Raw genomic sequence first — 26,857 nt, forward strand, 5'->3', positions numbered from 1 at the left:
TTAATATTTGACACTATAATGGACATTGATTTTATTACTACAGCCACGGTTATATAACTGTTGGTATTAGTTAGTTTTCTTGAGATTGCCTCAGGATCATTAACATCACTGTTGCCCGCTCATCGAAAGCTCAGTACTAGGCCAAACACTGCAACCTCCCACCTTAAGTATATAGCAGTGGTTGGATCTGGGACAGAGGCAAAGATCAGTAACTGCCCACATGCAGGCTGTATCACTGAAAAGTAAATATTAACTAGAAAGGTCTCCATACTAAAAACAAAGCTTTCTGATACACTCAACCTGCAAACCTCAACACACAAAAATAGAAATATGAGGATACAAGCCAACAAAATGCCTCCAAAATCTCCCAATTCTCCCAAAGCTGATCCATGGGGCACTAAAATGTAGGAAACCAAAAGCCATTCCCAAGTTATCTGAAATGATACCAGGGGAGATAACAAAGCTGATCAATAAAGCATATCATAAGCACATAGGAGTATGAAAGTATAAAAATACTGGGCCAAATAAAATGATCACAAATCTATAGAAGATGCTAGTAAAAAGCTAGAAGAGCTAAACAAAAAGATGCAAAACATGAATGACCAGCATAGAAAAGAATTAAAGAGTCCATGAAAAGGCTCCAAAACCAGGCATAGTGATGCATGCCTGTAATCCCAGCACTTGGGAGGCTGAGACAGGAAGATCATTGCAAGTTTGAGTTTGAGGCAAGCCTGGGCTACATAGTGAGTTCAAGGCCAGTCTCAAAGAGAAAGAAAAAAAACCCGTAAAGTTCCAAGTAGAAATTCAAGAGGTTGGGCTGGGGATTTAGCTCAGTGGTTCCGCTGCCTGCCTCGCAAGCACAAGGTCCCAAGTTCGGTCCCCGGTACCAAAAAAAAAAAAAAAAGAAATTCAAGAGGTTAAAAATTTTCTCCAAAGTATGAGCAGAAGTGACCAATGTGAGAAAAGAATGTCAGAGATGGCAGGCCTATTGTTAGTGATCAATTAAAATAAGATGCTTTCATGATAAAGAACACCTAAAGAAATTTATGACCACCAAACTAGCATTCCAAAACATTCTCATGTACACCCTAGAGACAATGAAGCTAACAATGACAAAAAGCCAAATAGAATGAACATATCAGGTATGGTGATCAGTTAATGAGAAGGGAAAGACAGGAAAATAGCATCAGGAAATAAAGTAATGACAGCAATAAGTCAATACCTATCAGTATTAACTCTCAATATGAATGGTCTCAATTCCCCAATCAAAGAACACTGACCTGGCAGGGGGTATTACAACCCCCAACTTGAAACTATACTACAGAGCTACTGCGATAAAAACAGCATGGTATTGGCAAAGAAACAAACCTGAGGACCAGTGGAACATATTAGAATATGCAAAAGATAACTCCAGACACACTCAGCCACCTCATCTTCGACAAAGGAGCCAAACACCCTCACTGGAGGAAAGACAGCCTCATTAATGAATGGTGCTGGAAAAACTGAGTTTCAACTTGCCATGCACTAAACTAAAATCGAAATGGATTAAAGATCTAAATATTAAAACAGAAACACTTAGGGCTGGGGATTTAGCTCGGTGGTTTCGCCGCCTGCTGTGTAAGCACAAGGACCCAAGTTCGATCTCCGGTACCAAAAAAACCCCAAAAAACCCAGAAACACTAAACCAGCTGGAAGAGTTTAGGAAGAACTCTTGGAGACACTGGTGTAGTAAAAGATTTTATGAACAAAACCTCAGTTGCCTGTGAACTGGCACAATCAATCAACAAGCGGGAGCTCTTCTTACTAAAAAGGTTCTGCACAGCAAGAGAAACCACCAACAGTGTGTAAAAAAAACAAACAAACAAAAAAGACACTGATGGGCAGATTGGATCAAGAAACAAAATTCAATGGTATGCTATATACAAAAAACACATTTAGCCAGGCATAGTGGTGCATGCCTATAATCCCAGCACTTAGGAGGCTGAGGCAGGAGGATCACCACAAGTTTGAGGCCAGTCTGGACTATACAGTGAGTTCAAGGTCAGCCTAGAGCACACAGTGAGAACTCTTAAAAAAAACAAAAAACAAAAAACACCACATTTAACCCAAAAAGAAATGCAGAATAAAATACAAAGCCTAGAAAACAATATTACATGTAACAAAAACCTGAAAAAAGAGTAGGTGCAGGTAGCTAGCCTACATTCAGAAAAAATGGACTTCAGCTCATAAATGATTAAATGAGGCAATGACAACATACAGGTTAAGGAAACAATCCAACAAGGAGAGATGACAATAATATATATGCACCAAAAAATGCCACACCTAACTTTATAAAACAAGTATTACTGTACATAAAAGATGAGATAAATGTAAACATAACTATAATGGGGAACCTCAACAGCCCACAGTCAGAGACGGACAGATTAAGTAGGCAAAGAAAATTAAAAAAGAAATATCAGAGTTCAACAAAACCTCAGAACAAACAGACTTAACACATATCCACCAGCTTGAACCACTGGTGGTTCATGAATGACTGTCCCATCAAGTGGCTTGTACCACTGATGGTGCAAATAGATCTAATGACTTTTATAGGTTGCCCCCTCACCCTTTTTTGAGACAAGGTCTTGCTAAGTAGTCCACGCTGGCCTAAACTCACTATGTAGCCCAGGCCAGTCTCAAACTCATGATCCTCCTGCCCCAGCCTCTCAAATGCTGGGATTACCAGGCATGCACCACCAAGCCTGGCTCATTGATGTTATTATTAAAATTAATTGAAAGTCTATAAATGACCAAAATCTGCTTAGTTCCTTGAATTTGAATAATTACTGTTCAAACAGAAATAATTAGCACTATTTATACTAATTAAATTAGAATTTCATTAAATTAAAACCAAGTTATTTATATTCATGAATTTACTTAAAACATACATAATGGCAGCTGATTCATGTAGAGTGTACAAAACATCATGGAACATTTGGCTTTTTTTTGAGAGAGAGAGGGGGTATTGCTATGCATTTCACCCTGGCCTTGAACTCACTATGTACCCTAGGCTAGTCTCAAACTCGCCACTGTTCTCCTGTCTGAGCCTCCCAAGTGCTGGGATTGCAGGGGTGCACCACCGCATCTGGCCCTTGGCTTATTTTGTGGCCATAGTGCTGCCCATTTTTTCAGATAATTTTCAGTAATATTCTCTACATTGCTTGCCTGTGTTTCTCACCAATTTTAAATAAGCTTCTATAATTGAATAATTTGAGCCCATGACATTTCATCATGGGTTCATAGTTTATCAATAATTAATTCTCTAAATTTTAACATGCAGGCAGCAGAACCACTGAGCTAAATCCCTGGCAATGACTGTTTTTTTTAACACAGTACTCCATTGCTGGTGTATATAATATGCATTTACAACTGCTGTACCACAGATTACCTGATTATTATTTTTTTTATATCATTTTGACATTTTCCTTAAGGAACTATTATATGATGACATCTGGTCTGCTAAATCCATGGCTTTCTTTGCATCACTGTAATCAAATATAAAATCAGATCTTAAGTTTCTAGGTTTTCCTTCAATCAGTGTACACATATGATTTTGATAAGTCATTAACATGCAAACAGTTCTTTTACCAGTCCACTTAACAAATTTTATCCCTGATTTTCAAAGCTTATGACTTTGCCACATGTTTGCTTTGTCTTTGCTTGTACTGGCAAAAATTTTTGATTTAGCTGTACTGTGCTGCAAAAATGTCTCGCTTTGTAAAAGTTCTTGTGCAAGGGGGTATATCTTAATAATAACTATCTGCATATAATATGTGATATTCAAATACTAAATCATTCATGAATTTCAAAATAATATTATAAGAATGCCTATGCATCAAAGGGTTTGCACTTTTTCTGGCAAAGACACATAAATCATAGGTCTAACCTTTAGGGAAACATAATCTATAATTTGATATCTGTGCTATTTTCTTTTTTTTTTTTGGTACTGGGGATTGAACTCGGGTCCTTGCACTTGCGAGGGAGGTAGTGGAACCATTGAGCTAAATCTCCAGCCCATCTGTGCTATTTTCTTTTGATTTCTTAGTGAAAACATAGACGTCCCTGCCATTAAATTATACTTTTGTCTATTACTACATTTTTCCAGGTTTTACTGTATTCTTGAATATTCCCATAAATTCTTCCATCATTTTTTTTTTTTGAGACAGGGTCTTGCTATGTAGTTCAAGCTGCCCTGAACTCACTCTGCAGCCCAGGCCAGCCTCAAACTCATAGCAATCCTCCTGCCTCAGCATCTCAGGTGCTGGGATTACGGGCATGCGTCACTATGCCTGGTGATTTTTCTAAATTTATTCAAAGGATGCCTGGGGTTCTGCATGCGGTATTGTGAGAGAAATGTAAACAGTTCAAAATAGCCAAAAAATGAGTGTTGTATGGCATCATTTATATATCTGTGGACATACATATTACTGCAATATCTGGAAATGGTACTATCCCCATAATTAATAATAAACCTATAAAAATTTTCATCTAATTGTTCTTTACTAAAGTAACATTATATGACACATCTGTTTCTTCAACTATAACTGAGTATATTATTGTATACTAATATTTCATACAACTTAAAAGGATCACTACAATTAATATTTCTTATTAGAAGCTCCATGTTTCACAGTTCCATGAGCTCATGTTCTATGATGTTTCTATTACTGACTGGTATTTGCGTTCTTGATCTTCTACATTCATATTCAAATCTGCCCTATGTTCACCGAATATATTGGCCACAATATTACATTCATCTAACTCTAATGTATCTTCATCTGAAGAGTAATAGGTCCTGACCTTTTCCTCTAATGAGATATAATTACAGACTCAGCTGATGAATCATCCATCCATTAGACTAAGCCAATGAATCATCCATCCATTTGCTGAGATTGACACTCAACTGTGAAAAATTATATAAAATTGAAATGCTCTTAAAATTGAAAAATGAATAGGTTATAATATACACATGTACACAAAAATTATATATCACAAACAAAAATTGGAACTACCAAGGAACAACAAAAGAAAAATTTACCACTGAGCTTAAGAATAATCCACCTGTGAAATAACAATGACTGTTTTTTGTTTTTTTGGTACCGGGGATTGAACTCGGGACCCTGCACTTGGGAGGCAGGTAGCAGAATCACTGAGCTAAATTTCCAGCAATGTCTGTTTTATTTAACACAGGAGCATACACAGGTTACCTATATAAAATCAGACAATCAAATTCATATCAGAGCCATGCAGCAGCGGAGACATACAAATTATGTCTCATCGTGAACATCTATAAAATGTTCCACTCAACAATAGAATATATATTCTTCTCAGCAGCATACAGAACTTTCTCCAAAACAGACCACATACCAGCCAATAAAGCAAGCTTAACTAAAATAAATGAAATTATACCGTTATTTTATCAGAACATAGTGGAATGAAACAACAAATCAATAACTAAAGGAAACACAGAAATGCATGAAACAAAGAAACTACACAAATGCATGAAAACTAAACAATATACTCTTAAATAAACAATTAGTTACAACATCAAGCAAGAAATAATACAGCTTTTAGAACTAAACAATGCCTGTACAATATGCCAGAATTTATGGGTCACAATGAAAGCAGTCCTAAAAGGAAATTTCCAGCTGTGAATGTTTACATCACAAAAACAAAGCAAGCCCAAATAAATAACTTAATAATGCACTCAAGTCCTAGAAAAACAAGTATAGTCCAACCCAAAGCTAGTACAAGAAAGGAAATTGTAAAGATCAGAGCAGAGATCAATAAAATTGAGACCAAACAAAATCAACGAATCAAAGAACTGGTTCTTTGAAAGAATAAACAAAAGAGACAAATCCTAAAGCCAATCTAACTGAAAAAAGAAAAGACCCAAACTAATGTAATCAAAATAAAAACTGTGATATCACAAAGGACACCGCTGAGATTAAAAAAAGATTAACAACAACTTTGCAAATGTATATGTCAAATAAACTGGACAATTCAAAAGAAATGGATAAATTCCTAGGTAAATATGAATTACCAAAATTGAACCAAGAATGAAAACCCTGAATAATCCAAATCAGGCAATGAAATTCAAGCAGTAATAAAAAACCTAAAATCCCAGTTCCAGATGGCTTCACAGCTGAATCCTACAAAAACTTCAGGGAAGTTCTAATACCTCTACTCCTCAAGCTTTTTTCATTGAAAGAGCAAGAGGAGACACCCAAAATTATTCCTGGAAGCTAGCATTCCTGGAAGCTAGCATTACCCTGATTTCAAAACCAGATAAGGATCCAATAAAAAAAGACAACTATAGGGCTGGGGATTTAGCTCAGTGGTTCTGGCGCCTGCCTTGCAAGCACAAGGATGGGAGTTCGATCCCCGGTACCACACAAAAAACAAAACTATAAACCAATCTCTTTAAGGAATTTAGAGCAAAAATCCTCGGCAAGATATTGGCAAACAGAATGCAATGAATCATCAAAAAAATGATACATGACGACCAAACAGGCTCCCTCCTACACCATGTAAACCATAGCAAGGCAAAAAAACCACAGGGTCATCTCAATACATTCAGAAAAAGCCTCTGTATCCAGGCTTAGTGACACACACCTGATATCTCAGCACTTGGGAGGCTGAGACAAGAGGACTACCCTGTTTGAGGTCAGCATGGGATACACAGTGACTTCAAGGCCAGCTTGAATTACACAATGAAATCTGGCTTTTAAAAATGCAAGCCCACCTGCCATGGTGGCAACACACCTGTGATCCCAGCACTAGGGAGGATAAGTGTGAGTTCGAGACCAGCCTGGGCTACACAGTAAATTCAATGCCTGCCTAGACTACACTGAGATTGTCTCAAAAATCAATCAATCAAATCAATCATTCTCCTTTGACAAAATCCAACATCCTTTCGTGATAAAAACACTGAAGAAAATAGGTATAAAAGGGCCTTGTTCCAATCTGACAAAGCTATTTTGAATATGATTTGGAAAAAAAAAAGAAAGCTTCCCCTCTAGAATCAGGAACAAGATAAGGATGTACACTATCACCACTCTTGTTCAACATATTACTCAAAACATTAGCAAGACCATTAGGCAAGAAAAAGAACTTAAAAGGGGATTTAAAGGGGGATATGTACAGTAAAGAAGACAAACATCATCTGCAGATGACATGGTCCTCTACATAGAAGAAACTTCCAAAGAATCCACCTAAAGACTCTTAGAAGGGCCAGGGATTTAGCTCAGTGGTGCTGCCGCCTGCCTCACAAGCACAAGGACCTGAGTTCGATCCCCAGTGCCAAAAAAAAAAGCAAAGACTTAGAATAAGAAATTCAGTAATCTAGCAGGATACAAAACCAACACACAAAATCAATAGTATTCTACTTTGAGAACCTGTACTCTAATAAGATGGAAAACTCAGAAGAAATGGACAGATTCCTAGATACACATAAATTACCAAAGCTGAATCAAAAAGATATAAAAATTTTAAATAGCCCAATATCAGTCAATGAAATTAAAGAAGTAATTTAAAAACTACTAAAAGAATAGCCCAGGTCCTGATGGATTCACTGCTAAATTCTAAAAAAACTTTACAGAAGATTTAATGGCCCTACTCCTCAAACTCTTTAATGAAATTGAAAGGGAAGCAATACTCCCAAACACATTCCTCGAATTACTCTGATACCTAAACCAGACAAGAATCCAACCAAAAAAAGGAGAAGTAAGGGCCAATCTCCTTAATGAACATAAGATGCAAAAATCTTCAAAAAGGGGCCAGGGATGTAGCTCAGTGGCACCGTGCCTGCCTGGCAAGTGCAAGGTCCTGAGTTCGATCCCTGGTACCAGAAAAAAGAAATCCTCAAAAAGATATTGGCAAGGGCCGGGGATTTAGCTCAGTGGTTTCGCCGCCTGTTGAGCAGGCGCAAGGACCCGAGTTTGATCCCCGGTACGAAAAAAAAAAAAGATATTGGCCAACAAAATGCAAAAATCATCAAATTATAGACCATAACCAAGTAGGATTCATCACAGAGATGCAGAGATGGTTCAACACATGCAAATCAATAAATGTAATAATACACTATAGTAACAGAGCTAAGGACAAAAATCACATGATCATCTCAAGAGAAGCAGAAAAAGCATTTTATTCATGATAAAAACCCTACAGAAAACTGGAATAGATGGTCTTTATCTCAGTCTGATAAAAGCCATCTATGACAAACCAACAGCCAACATTTATACTAAATGGACAAAAACTGAAAGCTTTCAACTCTAAATCAGGAACAAGACAAGGATGTCCATTGTCACTACTCTTGTTCAATATAGTTCTGGAAACATTGGCCAGAGCAATTAGACAAGAGAAAGAAATAAAAGGAATAAGGATAGAAAAGGAAGAAGTTAAATTATCATTATTTACAGATGACATGGTACTCTACATAGAAGACCCCAAAAACTCCACCAAAAGGCTTCTAGATTTCATAACCAAATTCAGTAACATAGCTGGATATAAAGTCAACACCCAAAAATCAACAGCCTTCCTGTACATGAATAATAAACTCACAGAGAGAGAAATTAGGAGAACAACACCTTTTACAATAGCATCCAAAAAATGAAATACCTAGGAATCAACCTAACAAAGGAAGTAAAAGACTTCTACATTAAAAACTACAGTACTCTGAAAAAGGGAGATCGAAGAGACTATCAGAAAATGGAAAGATATTCCCTGTTCTTAGGCAGAACCAATATAGTGAAAATAGACATACTTCTAAAACTGTCGTACAGATTTAATGCAAACTTGATCAAAATACCAATAGTATACCACAGAACTAGAGAAAACAATCCTAAAATTCATATGAAACCAGAAGAAATCTAAAATAGGAAAAGCAATCCTGGGCAACAAGGGCAAAGCAGGGGGCACCACAACCTCCAACTTGAAGTTATGGTACAAAGCTACCATGATAAAAACAGCATAGTACTGGCAAAAAAAACAAACCAAAAAAACACCACAGAACCAAGGCTCAATGAATAGAATAGAAGATGCAGAAACAACTCCAAGCACATTCAACTACCATATCTTTAACAAAGGGGTCAAACATCTTCACTGGAAGAAAAACAGCCTCTTTAACAAACGGTGCTGGGAAAATTAGCTTTCCACATGCTGAAATTGAATCCAGACCCATTTATCTCTCACCATGCACTAAGCTAAAATAGAAACGGATCAAAACTCTAAATATTAAAACAGTGCTCACTTCAGCAGCACATATACTAAAACTGGAACAACATAGAGAAGATTAACATGGCCCCTGTGCAAGGATGACACGCAAATTCATGAAGCGTTCCATATTTTTCCAATTGGTAATTCATCACCAAAGGTGCCCATCATACATAATATTGAACTCAAATCATATGAGCTCCATGGATTTGAACAGAAGCTGTCTAACTGTAACACACATGAGAAAACCCCTACTGACTTTCAGTCCTTTCAGAAACACGCAGAGGTACATCCTGAAGAAAAACCCTATGAATATAAGCAATGTGGAAAATTCTACTCTGATTGCTCTGAGTAAAGTAATGCTGAAGAGAAATCCTTTCTATATAAGCAAGATCTGAGAGCCTTCAGTACATGCAACTTTGTTCAAATCCAGGAAAGAAATCACAGTAGGGTGAATACCTATATTTGTGTGCAACGTGGAAAAGGTTTGGATTCTCACTGTGATATTCAGAAACCTCAGTGTTCACACTGGAACAAAATCCTATCTTTGTAAACACAGTTTGAAATGCTTAAATAATAACATTTCATTTGATAAGTAAATAAATATTAAAACAGAAACAATCTGCTGGAAGATAGGATAGGTAAAACTCTAGAAGACACAGGTTTAGGCAAAGACTTTATGAACAAAACCCTGATTGCACAGGAAATACTACAAAGAATTAACAACTGGAATCACAACAAACTAAAAAGCTTCTACACAGCAAAAGAAAGCACCAGCAGAGTGAAGAGACACTTTCACTCTGAATGGGAAAAAAATTTTCCAGCGACTCCTCAGACAAAGTACTAACATGAAGAATATATAAAGAACTCAAAAAAAATTAGATCCTCCAAATTTAAAGACCTAATTCAAAATGGGAATCTGAAATGAACAGACATTTCTCAGATGAAGACAAAGAGCAAATAAATGTATGAAAAAATGTTCAACATCACTGATCACTCGAGAAACGCAAATTGAAACAACACTGAGATTCCATGTACTCCAGAAAGAATGGCTATCGTTAAGAAATCAACCAAAAACAAATGCTGACAAGATAGGGGGGTGGGGGAAGGAACCCTTCTCTATTACTAGTAGGAGTGTAAACAGATAAAACTACTATGGAGGTCAGTACAGGGATTCCTCAAAAAATTAGAACTAAAAGTTCAATCTGACCCAGCTATTCCCTTTCTAGGTATCTTCTAGAAAGAGTTAAAAGCATCATACTACAGTGATATAACCACACCCGTGTTTATAGCAGCACAATTTATAATTAGTTAGAACTTAGAAACCAGCCCACATGCCCATCAAAAGATGAATGGATAAAGAAAATATGATATTTATGTGCAATGGAGTACTACTCTGCCATAAAAAATGATAAATTTGAATCATTGATAGGAAAATGGATGCATTTCGAAACCATAGTCTTAAGTGAAATAAATCAGACACACAAGTTTATAAATATTGTATTGTTTCTTTTGAAACAAAACAATGGGTTCATTGTTTTAAGAAACCAAAGAATAAATGAGGAGCATAATGGAGGACAGATATTGGGAAAGAGGAAGAACATATTCAAAAGGGAAGGGGAACAAGGGAGGACAGAGGGAGCAGGGAAAGGAAAAAAGAGAATAGAAGTAAAAAATGGCAACAAAACTTGTGTAAATGGGGAGAGGAAGAAAGGTTGAAGGGAGGGGAAAAGAATGGGAAAAAAAGAATTGAGACGTGTTATGTACAGGTACAAATTCCCTAAGATGAATGTGATCAATAATGGTTCTAATGCAAAAAAACCCCATAGCATTCCTGCACACTAATAATCCACTGAGAAAGAAAATAGGAAAAAAAAACAAAACCCATTCACAATAGCACCAAGAAAAATTAAATACTTAAGAATTAACCTAAGTAGGGCCAGGGATGTAGCTCAGTGGTTCCCGTGCCTGCCTTGCAAGTGGAAGGACCCGTGTTCCATCCCTGGTACCAAAAGAAAAAAAAAAAAAAAAAAAGAATTAACCTAAGTGGGCCGGAGATTTAGCTCAGTGGTTCTGCTGCCTGCCTTGAAAGCACAAGGTCCTGAGTTCGAGCCCCAGTTCCAAAAATCAAAAAAACCCAAAAAACAAAAAAAGAATTAACCTAAGTAAGAAGACCTCTACAACAAAAACTATAGCAGTAAGAAAAAGGAAATTGAAGATGACATCAAAAAATGGAAAGATATCCCCTATTCCTGGATAGACAGAACCAATATAGTCAAAATGGCCATACTTACAAAATGGATAATACAGATTTAATGCAATCCCAATCAAACTGTCAAAAGCATTCTTCACAGAACTGATGAAAACCATCCTAAAAGTCATACAGAACCAGAAGACAACCAGAACAGCCAAAACAATCCTGGGTAAAAAGAACAATGGGGGAGGCATCACAATCCTGGACTTGAAGTTATATTGCAGAGCTACAGTGATTAAAAAAAACCAGGATGGTACTGGTACAAAAACAGACATGAGGAGCAATGGAACAGAATAGAGGATGCAGAAACAACTCTAGGCACATTCAACTATTTCATCTTTTTGACAAAAGGGCCAAAAACACACCCTGGAGAAAAGACAGTCTCTTTAATAAATTGTGTTGGGAAAAGTGCCTATCCATACTCAGAAGATTGAATCTAGACCCTTATCTTTCACCATGTTCTACAATAAAATCAAAACAGATCAAAGAACTAAACATTAAAAAAGAAACAACCTGCTGGAAGATAAAATAGGAAAAACTCTTAAAACCATATGTATAGGCAAGGATTTTCTGAACAGAACTGTGTTTGCATAGGAAATAATACTGAGAATCAAAAAATGGGATCATAGCAAACTGAAGAGCTTCTGTATAGTAAAATTAAAAACCCATGTGAAGGCCAGGGGTTTATTTAGCTCAGTGGTTCCACTGCCTGCCTCCGAAGCTCAAGGTCTTGAGTTCGATCCCCAATACCAAAAAAAAAACAAACAAAAAAACCTAAATGAAAAGAAAACCTACAGAATGGGAAAAAATTTTGCCAACTACTCCTTTGACAGAGAACTACTATTTAGAATACATAAACCACTCAAAGAATAAGACCATTCAAAATGAAAAGCCCAATAAAAAAAACAGACAACTGAAACAGACACATCACAGAAGCAGTACAAATGGCCAATAAAAACATGAAGAAATGCTTGCTCAACATCACTGGCCATTAGAGAAACCCAAATTAAAACAACATTGAGATTCCATCTTACCGCCGAAAGAATAAGAAATCTTGGCAAGGCTGCATGGAAAAAGGAACCCTTATACATTGTTGGTGAGAATATAAACTAGTACACTATGGAAATCAATATGGAGATTACTCAAAAAACTGAAACCTGGAAATTCCATTTGACTCAGCTATTCCCCTCTCGAGAATCTTCCCAAAAGAGTTAAAGACATCATATTACAGTGATACATGCATTCCCATAGTTATAGCACCATAATTCACAATAGGTAAATCTTGAACATGACCGATATGTCCATCAACAGATGAAAGGATAAAGAAAATGTGATATTTATATACCATGGAGCATAGGGATAAACTCATACACAGTGGAACAGAGAGAGAGAGAGAGAGAGAGAGAGAGAGAGAGAGAGAGAGAGAGAGAGACCTCTGGCATAGAAAGAGATAAACTTCAGTCATTTGTAGGAAAATAAATGCACCTTGGGATCACAATGTTAAGTGAAGTAAATCAGATACAAAAGCTTAAATAACCCAATTTCTCTTATATGAGAAACCCAAAGTATAACTAGGAAAATGAAAGAAAATAAGGAAGAAGGGAGATAGATCTTTCTCATTGGGGAAAGGGATAAAGAGATGATAGGAGGGGAGGAAGGCTGGAAAGGAGATGAAAAAAGGAATTAAGATGTGTTATGTACGTGTACGAACTCCACACAAGGTATGTAAACATATATTACAAACATGTACTAATAAGAGTATAAAATACATATTAATTTATATAATAAAAAACCTTCAAAATCACTAATCAGTAGTACACTTATAAGTATATCATGGGTCAAAGGAAAAATACAAATGGAAGTAAAAAATAAGCTTGGCATTATTATGGCACATGCTTGTAATCTCAGCACTCAGGAGGCTGAGGCAGGAAGACAGCCACAAGTTCAAGGCCAGCCTGGGTTACATATTGAGTTCATAAACAGCCTGAATTACACAGCAAAGCCCTGTCTCAAAAAACCAAAATGAAAGTAAAAAGTTTTGTGAGCATAAAGCAAAACATATCAAAATTTCTGTTATGGAGTTAAAGAAGGACTATTATGATAATGAAATGCTTTTATGAAAAGTGGAATAAAAAGCATAAAATCCATAATCTAAGCTTTTATGTTAAAAAAAACGGTAGAAAAAAACCACCAAATTTTAACTCAAACTAAGAATAAAGAATAATAAAAATAAGAGTACAAATGAACAAAAAAGAAAAATTAATGTAATGAAAAGTTTGTTTCTTTAAAAGACAAAATTGCTAACTCCAGCTAATCAGTCAGACAAAATAGACATTATTACCAATATCTGACCTTGTACAAATTAAAAGAATATCAAAGAATATTATGAATATTGTTCTGCCAATAAATTTAACAACTTACATGAAACAAAAATAAATCAAACAGTAAACAAAGCTTACTCTAGAAATAGATAACTTCAATAGTCGCAGAAATGGAATGCATTAGCTTAAAGCCTTCTCACAAAAAAATATCAGACCAGATGGCTTTACTGCTGGACTGCTCCCCAGGTAAAGAAATTATACAAACTGTATTTCATAAAACACTAGGAAGGAAATATTAATTCATTTTATGATATTCCCCATTAACCTGATAACAAAACCAGAGAAAGTCACTTCAAGAAAGCCACAGATAGGGGCCGGGGATTTAGCTCAGTGGTTTCGCTGCCTGTTACACAAGTGCAAGGACCCGAGTTCGATCCCCAGTACCAAAAAAGAAAAAAAAAAGAAAGCCACAGATGAATATCCAATTCTTTAACAGAGACACTAAAAAACTTTAACAGAAATATCAGCAAACTGAGTCCAGAATAAGGATATTAGATAAAGTAGGGCCTGGAATACAAATTTAGTTAATTATTTGGAAAGAAAAGAAAAATGAAAGAACTTTACTATTTAACAGACTTAAAAATGGAAAACCAGATAGCCCCTTCATAGATATAAGAAAGCCACCTGAGGGTCGGGGATTTAGCTCAGTGGTTATGCTGCCTGCCTCACAAGCACAAGGACCCGAGTTCGATCCCCCATACCAAAAAAGGAAGAAAGAAAGAAAGAAAGAAAGAAAGAAAGAAAGAAAGAAAGAAAGCAAGCAAGCAAGCCACCTGTCAAAGTTCAATATCCAGTCATGATTAAAAATTGCAGCAAAACAGGAGGGAACCTCTTCAACCTTACAGAGGCCACCCACTGAAAACCTAGATAGAGAAACCAACACTTAAGGTCATTAACATTGAACCCTTTAGGGCCAGGGATTTAGCTCAGTGGTTTCGCCACCTGCCTCACAAGCACAAGGATCCGAGTTCGATCCTCCATACCAAAACAAAAAACAAAAAAAACATTGAACCCTTTAGTCTACAGCCATACCACCCTGAACGCGCCCTATTCTCGTCTGATGTCAGAAGCTAAGCAGGGTTGGGCCTGGTTAGTACTTGGATGGGAGAACATTGAACCCTTTAGTCCAAATGTTGGGAACAATGCAAAAATACTCTCTGCCACTACTAATATTCATTGCATTGTACCAAAAGTCCTAGCTAATACTGCAAGAAAAAAAGAAAATATCCTCAGATAAGAAAGGAAAAGTAAAACTGACTTTAGTCACAGACTGGTAGAAAATCCTATGGAATCTATAGCAAAGTTATAAAACATAAATATATGAGAATCATCTGTATTTTTATAGTAATAAGATAATATAGTAATAAGCAGTAAGTATAGTAATAAGAATATACTGAAAATTAAAAACTTTAAAATACTATATATAATGATAAAATTTTAAATACACATAAAATATATTTGACATGAGAAAAAGTGACTTATAAATGAAACATAGCTAGGTGTAGTGGTACACGCCTGTAATGGCAGCACCCAGGAGGTTTAGGCAGGAGATCATGTGGGTTGAGGCCAGTCTGGGCTATACACAGTAAGCTCAAGGCCAGCCAGAACTACATAGCAAGACACTGTTTCAAAAAGAAATAAAATAAAATACATAAAAAATTGTTGTGAGAAATGAAAGATGACTTAAATGGAAAAGATACTATGTTCACAGATTAGATGACTCACAATTGCTAAAATGTTGATTCTCTGATCTGTAGATTCAGGACAGTCCCAATCAAACTTCTAGCCATTTATTTTTAGGGGAAAAAAAAAAAGACACACAAAAAAGGTACTTCTCAAATGTATATGAAAATGTAAATGAAAATTTAGAAAACTAAAGGACTTATATTCCTGATTTCACAATTCATTATAAAGCTACATAATCGAGAGTTGATATTGGTCTAAAAATAGATATGCCAGGCATGGTGGCACACGCCTGTAATCCCAGCACTTGGGATGTTGCAAGAGGATCACTGCAAGTTTGAGGCCAGCCTGGGCTACACAGTGAGTTCAAGACCAGTCTGAACTCCATAGCGAGACCCTGTCTCAAACAAACAAGACATAAATCAATGGTACAGAATGAACAGTTTCAGAAACAGACCCCATATATATGGTTAGTTGACTTTAAACAAGTATGACAATACAGTTTAATGCAGAAAGGATAATCTTTTCCAAGAGTGGTACTGGAAAATTGGAAAGCCATATGCAAAAAAATTAACCTTGATTCTGCTTCAATTTATATATAAAAATCATGAAAAAGTATATCACAATCATGAAAGTTAAAACTACAAAACTTCTAGAAGAAAATTATGATATGCATTAGGTGAACACTGTGATGAATTTTTCTCTCACACACACACACAGAGTACTAGGGACTGATTCCAAATCCTTCATACTCAGCAGCATCCCTGATGAGACCTAGAAAGAAATAACAGGGAGCTAGGATATGGACTTGAGTAAACTGAGATAAGCTCCAGGAAAAGTGGAAAACAAAGGAAAGAAGCTCACTGAAGTATGCCATGGGAAGGTGGGGGTGGCAAGGGAAGTGTGTTCTCCTAACATCACAGGCTAGCTAAAAACACACTGTTGTTTCACTGTCTCATTTTCATGCACCCACCAAAATAGCTGTATATAAACCCCTAAATTTGGGTGCCTCCACAGCATCCTCCTTTGAAGCCCCTCTCAGCAAGAACTTTTCTTTGTTCTAATAAATTATGCTCCAAGAGTCCCCCCACTGCTTTATCTACTAACTTCATCCATCCATCATCCTAAGGACAAAAACCCAGAGAGAAAATTGGTTATACAGGGACCCACTTAATTGTCTAGGCTTGAACTTGTGATCCCCCAGGCTCAACCTTCTCAGAGTGTGGAGATTACAGGCATGCACCACCACATCTGGCTTTTTGATGGGTAATTATAAAGCAGATCCATAAATGAAAAATATTGTATTGTCTCAAAATTAAAATCTTCAATAACAACATTAAGAAAATCTTTAAAAATGAATTCAGAGAACAGAAGCAAATCTCCTAGTTGATAAAGGAATTATATTTATAATAAAGACTATTTAAAACTCACAACAAACTATCACCCACAAACTAGACAAAAAATGTGGAAAAGACTGAATATATATTCTACCAAAGACAACAAATGGCAAAAATACATATATATATACACAGAGAGAGAGTAGAGAGAGAGAGAGTGTGTGTCAGGGGAAATACAAATTAAATTCACATTCACTAGACTGACTAAAATTCAAATTCAATAATACCAACTGTTAGCAAAGCCATGGAGCTTATGAAATCTCACACATCACTGCTGGGAATGCAAAATGGATACAATCACTTCCAAAAACAGTCTGGCAGCTTTCGTATAAAGTGGAAAGTACATTTACCATAAAACTTAGCAATCTTATTCCTAGAGTTTTCTTCATGACAAATGCAAAACACATGTTCACACAAAAATTTATTCTAGAATCCTCCTAACCACTTTATTCAAAATAGCAGCAAACTGAATACAACACAAATTTCTATGATCAGTTAAATAGCTGCATAAGCTTGGTTGGTCCTTATAATGAAATGCTATTCAGAAACAGAAAGAAATGAGCCACTGAAACATAAAACAACATAAATGAAACTCAAAAACACTGAGCTAAGTAAAAGAACCTAGACACGGAATCTAGACATACTATATGATACCACTTATAAGCAAGTTTTCAGAAAAGACAAAGCAGTATTATTTGGTGTCAATCTGCACAGCAGATTAGTGGTTGTCAGCATCAGGAGATGAGGCTGACTGCCAAAGATCATGAGAAAACTTTTCAGTACAATGATATTTTTCATAATTGTGGTGGCGGTTACATTTTACATACATTTGCCAAAGCCCACCAAATTGTACACTCCTGATTTATAATTTTTAAATGTAATTATAACCCACAGAGCTGATTTTTAAAAGATAAGGCTATTACCCTTCCAACATGAAAAATAGCCTATATATTCCTATTATATTTTACAATGCAAAATTGTGAACTTCAGTATACAATACATTGAAAATAGCTAAACTTAGACTTTTCAAGAGGAGAAAATAATATTTTAAAAATTACTGAACGCTTTTTATTTTTATTTTTTTGAATGCTTTTTAAAGTAACACAACCATCGATTATAGAAACAAAAGAAAAAGTCCTGGCTGAAATGTAAACAAAAAACATGGTTCTTGACTTTAAGAAACAAAAACAAAAGCACAAAAATATGAGGTTGCAATAATGTTAAGTGAAATAAATCAGGCACACAAGCTTAAATATCCCATGGTTTCTCTAATATTAAACCCAAAATATAAATAAAGAGCAAAATAAAAGATAGTAAGAAATAGAAGATAGATCTTTTGCAAAAGGGAAGGTGATGAAGAAATTGGAAAAGGACAAAAAGATGAAAAAAAAGAATTGAGATGTATTATGCACATGTACCAAACTCAAGTACTAATGAAAAAAATGTGAGTTTGCAAAATAGTGTATGAAACCACTTGATTCTGACTGTTTACAGAATTTTGTAAAGATTAGGAACTAATAAATACTGGTAGAATGAAGGAAAGAAAAATCTAAAAAAATTAAGCCACTGCTTACTCTTCGTCTGGGTTGGGGGAAGCCATCTCTGTGTCGTCGTCTTGTTCGGGAACGTGCCTGGATTCCCTGTCCTTTATTAAGTGGGTCAAAGGATTCTATAATAATCAGCAGAAAGGACAGTATGAGGTAAGTAACTTACAGATTTAAATAATGACTTAAATTGAGTTAACCACCACCACTGTTTTGTGATGAAAATTTCACTTATATACTTAAGCGAAACAAAGGATACAGCACTTAAAAGTTTATTAAAAATCAAGAACACCTCTTATAAATGATTAGTGTAGCAAAGGTAACAAAAAATGTTCAAAAAACAAATTAACCATGAAAAAAATAGTATGACACAAATTAACACTTATAAAGGCAGAAAGAACGCACTTGTGTCCTAGATTATCTTCAACACATTATTACTACTTAATGTCAATTAATGTCAATTAATTACTTAATGTCAATTCAGAGTCTTGCCATTCTTCTAAAATAAAGGACTTGTGATGAACAGGTTATGCTGCACAAACCTGATGGATAATCTGCTTCCAGATCCTGTTCTGTTTCCCCCTTTGAGAACTGCTTCAGTTCTGCATCAGCTTCTTGCACAGCATTTGACTTTAAGGCATAATGATTCAGCTCTTCCTCCCAGCTATGAGGAGTAGATACTGCTTCTGATTCAAGATCACCACTGTATGTACTTCCTTGGTCTGAAATATAAAGAAAACAAACAAGTCATCAAAGTGAGACAGTCTCTTGACATTCTCAGAAACATTCTTTTTTTTTTTGTTGGTGCCGGGGATCAAACTTGGGTCCTTGAGCTTGTGCAGCAGGCAGCAAAACCACTGAGCTAAATCCCCGGCCCATCAGAAACATTCTTGAGACTCAATATCAAAAACAGATATGGCTGATGGACAATTATCTAGATACATGCAAGAATGAAGTAACTTGTTCATCAGCCTCACAGAACTGTATTCATAATTTTGGTAAGCACTTTAAAATGTTTTTTCAAATAATGCTTAAAATATTTAAGATAGCTTTTAATATTCTCATTACAAAATAGCACACATCAGAATGAGAAATTAAGAGGCATTTATAGCTAAATGGATGCACACTGAGGAGATACTCTTGAGTAAAATAAACAGGACACACATGTGCAATTACCAAATAGTTTCTCTGATGTGAGAAACTGAAAGTGTAAATAAGGGTCAAAATGTGTAACAGATAATGTGAAATAGAAAGAAAAGGTGCAAAGAGGAAGGGGAAGTGGGAGAAGTAGGAGAACGGAAAAAGGGGAATGGAATTAACGAGAAAATGAAAAAATGGAAACAAAGTCTCTGTAAAGAGGGAGGGGTGGAGGGGTTGAAGGGAGGGCAGGGGAATAGGGAAAAAATAAGAACCAAGACATATTATGTAAAGGTACAAATCTACAATGATGAATGTCATTATACTGTATACCTAAAATGTACCAATTAAGGGCCGGGGATTTAGCTCAGTGGTTCTGGCACCTGCCGTGCAAGCGCAAGGTGCCGAGTTCGATCCCCAGTACCAAAAAAAAAAGATGTGCTAATAAAATGTACCAGTAAAATTAAAGTAAAAAAAAAAAACAAAAACCACACATCACAAACACTGATGCCCTTAAAAATACACATATTACACTCAAAGATACTAATTCTCCATTGATTCTATTACTTATAAAATAGAAGATTTCCAAGAACTAAACTATATTTATAAGAACAAACCTTTTTCAAATATCTTGGTGTCTAGAAAGAGTTCCTGTTCAGAAGTTTGTGATCCTGAAGAAAAAGGAAAGTCACACAATAAAACAATTTCTATGTACATTATACGTAAAAGAAACATGAAACACACTATGAAGTCCTATGTAAACAATTAATACACACAAACTACGATTCTGTAATATATTTAAACATTAGCGGTAAAAAGTAGTTAAATTATTACCTGTGTTAACAGAATAGTCCTAGGTAGCACTATCAACAATGTAGGGGCCGGGGATTTATGTCACCTAAGTGCAAGGACCTGAGTTCGATCCCCAGTACCAAAAACAAAACAAAACAAAACCAATGTAATAATGAGAGGGATTTTTCTTCTGACTGGGGGAGCAGTGGGGTGGGGAATTGAGCCCAGGTCCTTGCACATAGTAGGCAATCACTCTACCACTGAGCTACATCCCTAGCCTTTAAAAAAATTTTTTTGGAAAGGGTCTTGCTAAGATAACTAAGCTGGTCTGCAATTTGTGATTCTGGTCCCTCATTCACTTGAGTAGCTAGGATTACAGGTATGCCACCACTGCACTCAGCTTATGTCTCATTCTACACTCATGTTAACTGAAACACTCCTCTCTCTTATGTTTTTATTTAATTTTGTTTCTCAGATAAGAGAAATTATGTGTTTTTTTTTTTTTGGTACCGGGGATCAAACTTGGGACCTTGCGCTTGCGAGGCAGCCAGCGGAACCACTGAGATAAATCCCTGGCCTCCCTCTCTTTTTTTTTTAATTTAATTTAACTTTTTTTTTTGGTGCTGGGGATCGAACTCAGGTCCTTGCACTTGCACAGCAGGCAGCAAAACCACTGAGCTAAATCCCTAGCTCTTTTTTTTAAAAAAAATCCACACAGACACACACATACACACACGCAGTTATTAAATCAGCTTTAACTTGTCCCTCCAACACAATAATCTTACTATTGTATTCAAAGGGCAACAGACTTAGAAGATAAATTCTGTGTTTATAAACCATTTCATTTTATCTATACTACAGTGATTAAAACTGTCTTAAAGCTTAACTTTTTTAAGCTTTTCTGACTCAATTTAAACAAAGGCACTTTCTCACAGCACTTGTACAAAGAACTTGATAAATGCTAAATATTACTGTGAATAGAGATGTCAATTTAAAATGAGATTTATCATCAGAGACTGCCTGAACTGCCAAAACTAAGTATATATAAGAGGTTAGAATATCCAGCATAAAATACTATTCTAGACATTAAACTCCATATATAGAGTCAGAATTATGAGATTATTATACATTAAAGAGCAAAATACCATGAGAAACACTGGGATAATAAGCTTTTACCTATTTCTCAGAATATTTTGAGTAAGTGCTCTGCCACTGAGCTACTTCTTTAGCCCTACTCAGAATATGTATGATTTAAACATAACTGGAAACACAACAGAAAAGTTGAAAGCTTTTTCAAATACTACAGTGTTCAGAAAATCATCTAACATTTATTGTGCAAAATTAAAATACAGTGGGTAGCTTTCTAAAATCCATCACTGGATAAAATTTTAAAACATCAAGAAAAGTGTTACTTTGTGGCTCAATAGTGACAGATAAAAAGCTTTCTGTAAAAATTCACCTAAATATTTCAAAAATCATAAAAACTGTTTTCTCTAACTCTATATCCAAAAAGAAAAAAGATGGCAATTATGGCTAGAAACCCTTCTGGAGTACATATTAGTAAACTGATTAATATTACATGTTTTGGAGTCAGATAGATCTGGATTCAAGTACTGGTTCAGTTACTTTCTGATTACATCAACAGGGCAAATCTAATATTACATAAACAGGCAAATGCAGATGAAAAATGTAAACCAAACAATACCCCTTCATAGGGCTCCTGTGAAGAGTAAATGAGGCAATGCACATAATATACATAAACCATACCTAGAGTACAATAAGCACACATCAGTGTTAACTGTTATCATCCTCATTCAAAATAATATCAACAGATTATTCTGAGCTAAAAGGTTATCTGTGCTAAGAGTCTATTTATTATTCTGTACCAGCATACTAGTGTCTATACATCAAAATTCGTATGTATGGACCATGGCTTTGAATACAGAGATAAAGTCAGGCATGGTAGTGTATGCCTGTAATCCCAACACTTGGGAGGCTGAGGTAGGACGACTGCCAGGAGTTGGAGGCAATGCAGACTACATAGTGAGTTCAAGGGCAGACTGAACTACATAGCTCCCTAAAAAACCCTTGTCTCAAAAAAACAAAACAAAACCAAAAGCGGGTAGGGATAAAACTAGAAATGATGGTGAAATTTAAAATTACTTGAGCAGGGCCAGGGATTTATCTCAGTGGATCCGCCGCCTGCCGCGCAAGCACAAGGTCCCAAGTTCGATCTCCAGTACCAAAAAACAAATAAAATCACTTGAGTTACCAGAAAATTTAAAGATGAGTTTTTTCCTTTCCTTTTCTTTCGTTTTAAATTTTATTTTTTTTAATTTTTGTGGTGCCAGAGACTGAACCAAGGGAGTTCATGTGTACTAGGCAAATACTCTTCCACTTGGGTACATCTTTAATAGTTTTTCCCCTTGAGACAGGTCCTCACTAAATTGCCCAGGCTGGTCTTGAACTTGCAATCCTCTTGCTTTGTTTGGCCTCTTAAGTAGCTCAACCATGACTGTCCTTTCTTTACTGTTAAAGACTGTATCAGCCAGGGATGGTGGCACATGACTCTAATTTCACCACTCAGGATACTGAGGCAGGTGGATCACCTTCAGTTCACGGCTAGGTTGGGCTACATAGCAAGATCCTGTCTCAAAAAACAAAAACAAGACTGTACCAACCTCCCTGGGATAGAGTCTTCTCCTTCTCTTCATCTTCTGCAATCATTTCTGCCATCTCCAGGAGATCAGCTTCAAATGGATGTGTGGAAAGCTTTTCCTTAATGTCATCAATACTTTCAATCACTTTGTCTTCATTATCCATTGAGGACGGAACAAGCATGGGGACAGGCATCTGGAAGACCAAGAATAGACTGAAGAGCTTCTCAAACAATGGGTTTGTTGTCAAAACCATTATTTGTGAGATGATTTAAGAATAAAAATTTAAAAGTTGAGATATTCTCATTGCAGATGACTTCACAAGCTTGAGAGCACATTTTTATAAGATCAGAGCCATTAAAATAAGAACTCAAAAAGTGCTTTATTTGACACTCAACAAAATATGCCTCTGAATCATTCAAAATAATAATTCTATAATAGCTTCATTTTGTTTTTGGAATTGTTTTTGCTTATATTTCTTGTTTAACATTTTCACACAAGTGTTCCCCTAAGGATTTAGTATGGGAAAATTTACTAAACTTAAAAATAACTTATTTTTCTTTAATAAAAAGTTGGAGCTGGGTGTGGTGGCACATGGCTGCAATCCCAGCACTCAGGAGGCTGAGGCAAGAGGATCATCACAAGTTCAAGACAAGCTTGGGCTACATAGTGAGTTCAATACCAGAGTGAGACCCTGTCTTTCAAAAAATATAAAAAGTTGGAAGTATAAATCTTTTCACCCTTGCTAAAAACCAAGATTCTAACACATGTAGATCCTGATCATCTTCTACTTAAATAGTATTAGTGCTAATGTAATCTTTTTATGAAGCTGCATCATAACCCTCTCTGAGAAGGCAGGGTAAAAATAAAGAAGTCCTCTACATACATCTAATTAAGTAATAATGGTAGTATGGTAACAGCCCCTAGAATCAACATATTTTACCAACAAGTTAAAAGTTTTTTTCAGAGCTATAAGCATTTAACTAATAATAATACATCCTTAATCTCTCAACAAACACTCACGGGAACTGGAATTCCAAAGGGGACTGGAGCATACTGAGTATAAAGATGAAGTGGTACGGGCACAAACACCGGCACAGGAATTGGTACCACAATAATCTGGGGCTGACGTGGAGTGTCTTCTAATGAAATACAAAAAAAAAAAAAAAAAAAAAAAAAAAAATCACAAAAATATAAAGAGAGTTAGAAACATAAATGAGTGAACGTTCATTTAAAAAAGGATAGTATATTCCATAAATGATGCTAGGAGTACTGAATATCCATATACCAAGAAACTAGACTATCTCTCACCATAAGCAAAAATAAAACTCAAAATGGATCAAAGGTAAGACCCATTAAGTATGAAACTATTAGAAGAAAACAGGGGAAATACTTCAGGATGCTGGTCTGGGGAGAGATTTTTTTTGGATTATCACCCTAAAAGCACAGTAAACAAAAATAAAAAATGATAAATGGGGGCCGGGGGATTTAGCTCAGTGGTGCCGCCACCTGCCTCGCAAGTGCAAGGTCCTGAGTTTGATCCTCCCCACCCCCATACCAAAAAAAAAAAAAAAGATAAATGGGATTATATCAAATTAAACAGGTTCTGCACAGCAAAGGAAACAAGAGAGTTAAGAGACAAACCACAGAATGGGAGAAAATATTTGTAAATTAGTCACTTGACAAGGAAATTAATATCTATCCATAATATATAACATTGAACAAGGCAATAGCAAAAAAAAAACCAACAGGCAAATGATCTGAACAGTTATTTCTCCAAAGAACATATACATATAGACAATGCTAAGGTTTGAATATGGTTTTTGTCCCCTCAGACTCAACTGTGATTAAAGGCTTGGTCCCCAAGGGTGATGCTACTGGGAGGTGACAGAAGGCAATCACTGCTCACACATGTGCTCCCACCAATGCCACCCACGCCAAAGGGCCAAAGAGCGGACTCTCCAGAGCCTATCTGACACTATTTGGACTTTGAACCTACAAAACTGTGAGCTAAATAAACCTTATCTCTTCAAGGTTAGCTACCTCAGATATTCAGAGTGATGAAAAACTGATTACTTCACTCAACAAGAACAGAAAAGGCTCAAGGGCTAGAATATGGAATGTGAATGGAGGTAGATAACTTGCCTACCACTGAAAAGCCCTGGGTTCAATCCCAGTACCACCACTCCCCCCACAAAACCTCAAAAAGCTCCATATCACTAATGATCAGGGAAATGCAAATCAAAACCAAGGTGAAGTACAATCTCATTCCAGTTAGAATGATACTATCAAAAAGGATAAAAAAGGGTGGGGGATTTAGCTCAGTGGTTTCGCTGCCTTCTGAGCAAGCGCAAGGACCCGAGGAGTTTGATCCCCGATCCCCAGTACCAAAAAAAAAAAAGAGGATAAAAAATAACAGCAGCCATCAATAGATAAGTGGAAAAAGAAAATGTGGTTTTTAGGCAGGGGATTTAGCTTAGTGGTTCCAGCGCCTGCCTCCCAAGCTCAAGGTCCTGAGTTCAATCCCTGGTACAAAAAAAAAAAAAGAAATTGTGGTTTTTGTACACAATGGCATACTACTCTGCCATAAAGAAAGATAAACTTAAATCACCTGCAGAAAAATGGATATACCTGGAGACCATAATGTTAAGTGAAATAAACCAGACACAGAAGCTTACATATCAATGTAATTATGAGAAATCCAAAATATAAAGAGCAAAATAAAAGATGATAGGAAGTAGGGAGACAGATTTTCTTCAAATGGGAAAAGGACCAAGAGATGAAGAGAAGAGGCAGGGAGAAGAGGGAAAGGGGATGAAAAAACAATTAAGATACATTATGTACAGGTACCAATCCCCAACAAGGAATGTAATCATTCTGTAATACAAATATATAGTGATAAAAAATAAAAACTGGAAAAATAAATCCTGATGAGGATACTGGAAAGGGAGAACTCTCAAAATACTTCTGGTAGAAATGTAAATTATTACAGCCATTATGGAAGCAGATGGAAGTTCCTCAAAAACAGAGAAACAGGAGTTAGGAACACTGATGCACGCACATATAGTTCCAGCTACTTGTTAGGCTACAGCAAGAGGAGTACCTGAACCGGAGTTCAGGGTCAATTTGGGCAACACAGTGAGACCCTATCTCTTAACAACAACAAAGCAGAAACAGAACTTGCATAATATCTAGCAATTTCATTACAGGGTATATACCCAAAGGAAAGGAAATCAGAACACTGCAGAGATAATGGCACTCCTGTGTTTACTAACAACACTATTCACCATAGCCAAGATGAACAATCAACTTAGGTGACCATTAGCAAATGAATGGATAAAGAAAATGTAAGATAATAAATACACACAACCACACACACAAATGGACAATTATTTACCTGAAAATAATGAAATCCTGTCATTTAGACAATGTTGATGAGACTAAAGGATATTCTGTTAAATAAATTAGACACAAATACTGAATGTTCTCACTTATATGTGCAAGATAAAAAGTTCATTTTAGAGAATCAGTTAATAGAAGAGTGGTGACCAGAAGCTGGGAAGTGAGGGGCATGGAGAGAGGATAATTAATGGGTACAGGGGTTCCTCTGGAAAGAGTACTTCTAATGGTGTATACCACAGTAGGGTAACGATGATTGAAAATTACAAATCCTATATTTCAAAGCAGCAGAGAATTTTGCAGGCTTCCAGCATTAAAAAAAAGGATGTTACAGCTGGGGATTTAGCTCAGTGGTTCCACT

The 26,857-nt window shown here is 36.1% G+C and overlaps 1 protein-coding gene and 1 non-coding gene across 14 annotated transcripts in view; one reads left to right on the forward strand and one right to left on the reverse strand.

Annotated features, from left to right (window-relative positions):
• The window catches only part of Zmym4 (zinc finger MYM-type containing 4), a 171,752-nt gene that overhangs the window by 21,807 nt on the left and 123,088 nt on the right, over window positions 1-26,857 (reverse strand). For all 13 annotated transcript variants that reach the window (XM_087215310.1, XM_087215309.1, XM_087215308.1 and 10 more), the window contains 5 exons: window positions 24,121-24,239; window positions 23,122-23,293; window positions 20,266-20,319; window positions 19,054-19,233; window positions 18,542-18,636 (listed from right to left, as the gene is read on the reverse strand). In XM_087215310.1, coding sequence (XP_087071436.1) covers window positions 18,542-18,636; window positions 19,054-19,233; window positions 20,266-20,319; window positions 23,122-23,293; window positions 24,121-24,239 — 620 coding nt within the window. The remainder of the gene's footprint in view (window positions 1-18,541; window positions 18,637-19,053; window positions 19,234-20,265; window positions 20,320-23,121; window positions 23,294-24,120; window positions 24,240-26,857) is intronic.
• On the forward strand, window positions 9,282-9,388 carry LOC147827201 (U6 spliceosomal RNA). Its single transcript, XR_015452846.1, has one exon. It is a non-coding gene; the product is annotated as a U6 spliceosomal RNA (small nuclear RNA).

This window comes from Heterocephalus glaber, unplaced genomic scaffold (assembly GCF_053883595.1).
Source record: "Heterocephalus glaber isolate CG9 unplaced genomic scaffold, H.glaber_assembly_v1.0 deba00001452, whole genome shotgun sequence".
Classification (NCBI taxonomy): Eukaryota; Metazoa; Chordata; class Mammalia; order Rodentia; family Bathyergidae; genus Heterocephalus; species Heterocephalus glaber.